Source organism: Petaurus breviceps, unplaced genomic scaffold (assembly GCF_028583685.1).
Source record: "Petaurus breviceps papuanus isolate PSGF00001 unplaced genomic scaffold, PetGlider_PUasm1.0 185, whole genome shotgun sequence".
NCBI lineage: Eukaryota > Metazoa > Chordata > Mammalia > Diprotodontia > Petauridae > Petaurus > Petaurus breviceps.
Window position 1 is genome coordinate 6,592,291 of NW_027185797.1, and position 7,862 is coordinate 6,600,152.

Here is a 7,862-nt window from a genome sequence, read left to right on the forward strand (position 1 = left end):
GAGAGAGAGAGAGAGAGAGAGAGAGAGAGAGAGAGAGAGAGGATTGGGAAAATGGACCCTGGGAGCCCTTCATCATGGCAAGAACAAATACTAGAGTCCTGAAAGGCCCACTTAAAACAGACATATTCATGAAATAGCACCTACTCCCACACAGGTCATACCACAAGGTTTAATGCTATTCCTAAAACATTTGTTTCACTCTGGAAAGGAAAAGACAAACAATGAAATCGAAAGATGACTGGAGACGATAGGAACACATTTGTCAAGTTCTGAAGCACTGGCCAATGTCGATTGGAATGGAGAAAAGCCATTTCAGTGACAGGCTCTTCCTTCCTTCCCCACCCCCAGCACTTGCAATGGTAAAGTACACCACTGTGATGACAGCTATAGATGTACTCTGAAGGGGCTGTAGGGCTTGTTCCAATTCAGCGATGACCTATTTCAAAGATCACATTATAAAAAAAACTATCGCAGTGGTTTTTGATGGTGCAGCTAGGTGTCACAGTGAATAGAATGCTGGGCCTGGAGTCAGGAGAACCTGAATTCAAATCTGCCTGTGACACTAGCTGTATGACCCTGAGTGAGTCACTTCACCCTGTGAGCCTCAGTTTCCTCATCTGTACAACGAGCTGGAGAAGGAAATGGCAAACCTCTCTAGCATCTATGCCAAGAAAACCCCAAATGGGGCCATTAAGCATCTGACATAACTGAAAACAATGGGACAACAACAAGAAGTCTCTCCCATTTCACTGAAAGCAGGGGACGTTCTTGGCCTTTCTTCGTACCCCTTGCGTGTAATACAGTACCTGGTACGTTATTGCTGTTGGTGTTCTATCATATCTGACTTCTCGTGACCCTGTGGACCATACACACCAATACTAACCACAGGTTTTCTTGGCAAAGATACTAGAATCGTTTACTATTTCCTTCTTCAGCTTTTTATGCAGGCAGGGGTTAAATGACTTGCTCAGGGGCACAGAGCTAATTAATGTCTGAGGCTGGATTTGAACTCAGTCCTTTCTGACTCCAGGCCTGGCTTTCTATCCACCGTGCCACCTAGTTTCCACCCTGGCACACAGTAGGAGCTTAATAAATGCTTACTGATTCAACGATCGTCTCTGTATGTGTAGGTCTTGGATTTCCTCTATGACTGTTTTTCTTTATCTCTTGATCTCCACCCCCTCCTTTTCCTCTTTCATATTCTTCTTCTTTGTCTCTCCTTTAACTGTCCATAAAAATCATTCATTCTTTACCACTTAGTACTGTTAATAATAATAGTAATTCATATTATTATAGCTCACACCTAGGGTTTACTTCATATGGTGTATCCTTTACCAAATGAGAGTGTTTGGTAGACCACTAAATGCTATGTAAAAATTACTGTTTGTATTTTATAATTTCAAGCACTTTCTTCAGAATTTGTAAAGTGAGAAGTACAAGGGTTATGATCCCCTTCTTTACAAATGAGAAAGCCCAGGGGTCGTTGGATTTCGAGCTTAAAGGAGTCTTAGGGATCATCTAGTCTGATGCCTTCATTTTCCAGAGTAAGGAAGGCTTAGAGCTGTTACTCGACTTTGCTCACATTCTTATGACAGCTATAGTTAGAGCTGGGCCTTGGACTGTGGCCTTCTGACTTCATGTCCTGGAGGTAGGTCCCCTGTTCTGAATTTTTAAAACAGGAGTGTTTAAACTTCCCCTCTCAAATACAAAATCCCTTCCCTTCCCTCCCCCCTCAAAAGCATCCTTTTACTTCTCTGGCTCTTGGTTGAGGTTTCTATGTGGGCCAAAGGCCTCCGACCAAATAAAAGGTTCCCCATTCACTCTTCTCTGCATCCACTGACAACATGGCGCTTGGGGAGGGAGGAGTTTAAGGTTTCAGCCCCCAAATGAGAAGTGGTATATAAACTCAATAAAAGTCTTTCTTCTCAGGGCAGGTAGGTGGTTCAGGGAATAGAGCACCAGACCTGGAGTCAGGAGGACCTGAGTTCAAATCCAACCTCAGACATTTAACACAAAACTAGCTATGTGACCTTGGGCAAGTCACTTAACCCCAATCGCCCTACCTCTCCCCCTCAAATAAAAAGTCTTTCTTCTCTGCTCACCTCCTTTTTCCTAAGCAAAATCCTCCCCCGTCTTAGGAATAAGTATCCATGAGAGCAGAGGTTGGTTGGGCATCTAGTCTACAACACTAGCTGACATTCATCTGACCAGCATTTATTAAGCACCTGCCCCATACGAGGTGCTAGTGATACAAAGACAATATAAAAACAGCCCCTTCATTCAAGGTTACAGTCTACTGAAGAGTGTGTGCATGTGGGGGCAGGGGAGGTGTTGCAGCATTTAAACAGACAAATAAATAAGACAGAACCTGAGGGAGGAGAGCTCTGATGATTAGGGGCATCAGGAAAGGAGGCAGCACTTGAATTGAGCCCTGCCCAGAAAGCCAAGGCTGCTAAGAGGTGCGGGTAAGGAGGGAGTGCATTCTGGGAAGGAGGAGCAGCCCGTGCAAAGGCAAGGAGGTAGGACTGCTGAGCTCCTGGAACTGCAAATGGGTCCGTTTCACTTGAACAGAGAGTGTGGAATAAGGGGCGACAAAATGAAATAGACCCGGGAAGGCAGGAGATTCAGCTGTCATTCTGCTGTGGTGGTTCAGCTTCTGCTGAGTCGCGTCTGACTCTCTGTGACCACATCTGGGGTTTTCTTGGCAGAGACACTGGAGCGGTTTGCCATTTCCTTCTCCACTTCATTTTACAAAGGAGGAAATTGAGGCCGGCAGGGTGAAGTGACTCACCCAGGGTCACATGGATAGGAAGTATCTGAGACTGGACTGGAATCTGAAGCTGGATTTGGTTTTAGGTGTCCCTGACTCCAGGGTCAGAGCTATGGGATCCCCATGTGGAAGATGCACTGGCACAGGGAGAGAGAGGAAGGAGAAGACCAGCTGGAAGGTTATTGCAATGGTCCAGGCAAGAGACAAGGAGGGGTTTCCATCTGGCTTTGGATGGAGCTCCTGTAAACACACCCTAGTGCCCAGGGCTGCGCCATCTTTAGTCTCTTGGGAGACTAATGGAACAGCTGGAGATTTTGACAGTTCTAGGCCTTCCGAGGAGAACACATACCTGGTGACTGGTCCTGAAAGTGCTCTCTGCTGCTTCCTCCTCCACCTTGTCTTCCTCTACCTCCTCCACCTCTTCCTCCCCATCTTCCTCCTCTTCTATCACCTCTTCTATTGGATCGTCCTCACTTGCTTCCGAACAGGAATCAAAGACATCCACATAATACTCTTCAGCTTCTAAGGGATCTTCTGGGATCTCTGAAATGAGACACGGTCAGAAAACTGTGGATTACAGTCACACTTACAGGCAGTAAGATGGCGTTTTCCCCAGAGATGTGGAAAGAGGCGACTTACAAACCTGTTGTCTCATCAATGGCTCCCTATAAGAGCACGCAGCCCAGCTACTTACAAACGAAATCAAGGCAAGAACGGGAGACATCTGCCAAAGGCAAGAGTCAGCAAGAGCAGAGAAGACGCCATTCTTGTCTTCCTTTTGAAATGCCAGGAAAGAAAGCCATGAAAACAGTGATGTCACTATTGCTTAAAAGTGTTCCTCTTTGAAATCAGGTAGAAAATATTGGCAGTGAGGGGGTGCAATGGACAGAGGGTTGGGTCCAGAGTCAGGAAGACCTGAGTTCAAATGCAGCCTCAGGAACCTACTAGCTGTGTGTCCATGGTCAAGTGACTTCCCTGCTGTCTGCCTCAGTATCCTCAACTGTAAAATGTAGATAATAACAGTACCTGCCTCTCTATTCTGAGGATCTAATAACACCTTAAAGTACTATAAATTAATGAATTAATAAACCTCAAAGTCCTATATAAAATTTTCAAATCTTAAAACTCTATTATTACATACCTAACTATTATTATTATTATTATTATTATCATTAGGGCAGCTGGGGGGGGGCATAGAGAGCTGCACCTGGAGTCAGGAAGAATCATCTTCCTGAGTTCAAATCTAGCCTCAGACACTTCTTAGATGTGTGACTCTGGGCAAGTCATTTAACTCTGTTTGCCTCAGTTTCCTCATCTATAAAATGAACTGGAGAAGAAAATGGCAAACCACTCCAGTATCTTCATCAAGAAAACCTCAAGATGGGGTCTAGAAGAGTGGGACAAGACTGAACAACTATTATTATTAATAAAATGTATACTAACATCAAGAACTACCTAAGGGAATAACGTCCTATGTGAGCAAAACAGCCCTCCACATCACCAAGAGCCCATCCTGGGCTTGCAGAGCATACCCAGTCAACAAGGCCACTGTCGCAGCACATACCCAATGGCTGGCTCTATATGGGCTCCCTTTCGCTTCCTCTTCCAAGGGAGGAGGCAAAGGAAATGCAATCCCCTCCAACTCTGTTTATCAAAGTGTTCTCTTGGCCTGTGTGCAATCACTTGTTGCCTTAATGCTCACTTTTCCCATCAAAGGGAAAATGCTCTTTGACAAATAACTTTAATTTCCTCTCCCCCTACAGTGAGCCTGATAACTGATGCATCAGAGCAGTGCTCTGGAATTCCCACACATTTAGTAGGCAATGACGGAGTGTGTTTACCAAGGAATCCAATAATGACTGCCTCAGAGACTGCATCCCCAGTGTTCCAGATGAGCATTGCACACAAAGAGAGGAGATTATGGATGATACAGGTTCTGGGGAAAAGGTTTTTATTTAGCCCTTCTTCAATTAAGCCCCAAACAAATCCCTTCATCTGGGATATGAAAATACCAATTAAAAATCCTTGTAATCATAATTATTATACTTGGCAATATTGAATTATTATAGCATGATATTATATATAATTAATATGGCTATTTTAAGAAGACCTACATGTTGTTACTTAATTTATCATGTTAATGATAAGTTGCATCATTTATCATCAATAAGACAATTACAGGATAGAATCATGGCATACCACAGTCTATAAAGAATTTAAGTTGCAGGTCTCCTGAAAGGCAGTGAAGAGGCACCGTGGTCAACAATTGTATTTAGCATATTATCCAAGAATTGAACGTTAGGAGTAGCCTAAAAGTTAGCAGAGAGACGTGACCAGAAAAGAGGTGGTCTGTCCAGTCTAGCAGCAAGGCAGCAAGGTAACAGATGGGCAGTCTACATGTTGGGCTATAAAGCTTTTTCTTTCCAATTAGCTTGGAGACTATGAGTGTTGTCTGGGATAGAGACATCTATTCTCCATGTTGTCCTTAAGTTTTTATGAACCAGTATCACATCTAGGTAATTCTGGACAATAGTTTGGTCTGTGATAATGGTCTGGGTTCCAGCAAAGTTTGGTTTATTGGCTGATCTCTCCAGAGGTCTGTATTTGTAGGCATGACACTTGTCTTTTGTCTTATGGGAGAATTCCATAAGGGAGGGAGCTTCTGATGTATAATCCCAGACACCAGGCCATACTTTACATGCACCCTCTCTACTATGTCCTTGCATCATTTACATTGATCACTAAATCCAGTCTCCTTAAAAAAATAAATAATCTTATGTAGTTTCTGGTGTCAATGACCTGCTTGTGAATTGCCACCATAAACTTCTGTTCCCTCAAATAAATCCACATGAGTCACAATTCAGTATTTCTTCATTAAAATGTTGCTGGTCAGGCTCATATGGATGCCGCCCACGGGCGATCTTTCAATCCCCTTCTTGGATCTTAGTTGCTTCATAGGTTCCATCCAGAGGTCAGCTGGTTTCAGTGATACTGGACAATGGACATATTTATGCCCACTGCCACTCAGGTATGCCCATTACCAGCTTCTACTAATTCTTGTTGAACTAGTATTCCCTCATTGCAGAAGCATCTCTGTAGGTTTTTGACTCGTTTGCCATGTTCTCTAAGGATGTCTATCCATCATATTCCTTTGGTTTGGCTGCCTTAGACTGATGGGCCCTATATTTTGCTAAAACTGTATAGGTTTTTGTTAGGGCATTTTGGGAATCAGCTACGGCGCATTTGAACAATTCCAAAAGTATACGTTAATACAGCAGAAGTGTTAACTGCTCTAAATATTCTCTTCCCGTTAGGCTTTAATTTCAGGATGCCAGTAAGTCTCTTAACATTCAGCTACAGCTTCCTCATTTATATCTTTATGCTCTCTGTGTCTTGCCTGAAGTAGACCAAATTATTTATGTTTTGCTTTCACCCACTGATTCAACACAATCTAGATTCAGGCCCCAAATCTTCTACTCTTCTACCTCTACCTTTCCTTAGCAAACATTAAGAATTTTACACTTACCAAGTCCAAATGACAACTTGCTATCAGTGGGAAAAGATTCCACATGATGGTCTTGGTGAATGTGTGGCTGTTACGGTCTTTGTTATTTTATTTAAGGGGCGGGGGGGAGTTTTAGAAATGTATTTTGTCTAAGATCATTCTGCATCATTCCTGTGCTCTGAGATGTTTATGGTAGATCTATATGATTTCCAAAGGGCTTCTGGCATATTTTCCCATTTTCTGTACAGCAGGCAGGGAAGATATTATGCAAAGTCTGCCCCTGAGGCAGCCGAGGATGCCTCACTTAAATGGACTTAGTCAAAGCCAACAGGGCCAGTGTGTGGAAGAGGCAAGGCCAGAACTCCGATCTCCCATACCCTAGCCCAAAGCTCTTCATAGGAATAACAGAGACAGGTCTAGAACTTGGGTTTCCCTAAGGTGGTGGGATTTTCCCAATCGATAAAAAAAAAAACTAGAAGGGACCCCAGAAATCACAGATCAGTGATGTCCAAGTCAAATAAACATGGAGGTTACTAAGCCATACACAAGAATCCTGGAGGGCTGCCTATTGACCTAGAAAAGCACAACATTAACATTATGTCATACAGTATTGTTGGGAGTGTTGATAGCTTCATGAGCTTGAGGCCACATGTGTGACACCCCTGAGCTAGCTCAGCCTCTTTGTCTAACAAATGAGGAAACTGAGGCCAACAAAGGCTATATGCTTGGCCCAATATCACCCAGGTAGCAGGTGACAGAGGCAGGATTCAAACTCAAGTCTTTTGACTCCAAAGCCAGCACCCCACCCAATGTGCCATGTTGCATTTATTAAGAGACTGCCATGGGCAAGGCACTGAACCCCAGTGTTCTACTCTCCCCATGACATTACGAATCTTTTGTCCTTATCTAGGCCTTTGTGTTCATCTGATCACCTTTTTAGGTAAAAGCTCTTGCTTGATACCCCTGAGAATGAAGTGGCTGGCAGATAATAATACTTTTGAACTTCAACACATAAATTTTGGTGACAAGGTTAAGATCCCCTAATGAAGATTTTCATTTTGACTACCCAAGCCATCCAGTGACCAAAATTTTTGTCACCGATTTGTGTCCAAATCTTCGTTTTCTTGACAAAGAAGGAGTGGCTTGCCATTTCCTTTTCCAGCTCATTTTACAGATGAGGAAACTGAGGCAAACAGGGTTAAGTGACCTGCCGAGGGTCACACAGCTAATAAATTGTCTGTGGCTGGATTTAAACTCAGGTCTTCCTAACTCCTGGCCTGGAGCTCTATCCATTTCACCACCCAGCTTCCTGGCACATAATAAAAGCTTAAAATATGATTACTGATGCACCACAAGGCCGTTGAGGTCTCTTATGGCCCTAGGTCTATGCTCTTCTTTTCCAGCTGTCTCACCCAGGAGCCCCTAGGGCAAAGACAGGAGTCAAGGTCACCCAATGAGTCTCCTGAACATTCTATTCACCTAGCTTTCTAGACTTCACTCTTACCATAAGATTGGATTGCCTCTCTCTCTCTCTCTCTCTCTCTCTCTCTCTCTCTCTCTCTCTCTCTCTCTCTCTCTCTCTCTCTC

General features: G+C 43.6%; 1 protein-coding gene across 2 annotated transcripts in view; it reads right to left on the reverse strand.

The window, feature by feature from the left end:
• Nucleotides 1-7,862, reverse strand: part of NEK11 (NIMA related kinase 11) — a 275,778-nt gene that overhangs the window by 82,807 nt on the left and 185,109 nt on the right. For both annotated transcript variants that reach the window (XM_069088393.1, XM_069088392.1), the window contains one exon: nt 3,120-3,313. In XM_069088393.1, coding sequence (XP_068944494.1) covers nt 3,120-3,313 — 194 coding nt within the window. The remainder of the gene's footprint in view (nt 1-3,119; nt 3,314-7,862) is intronic.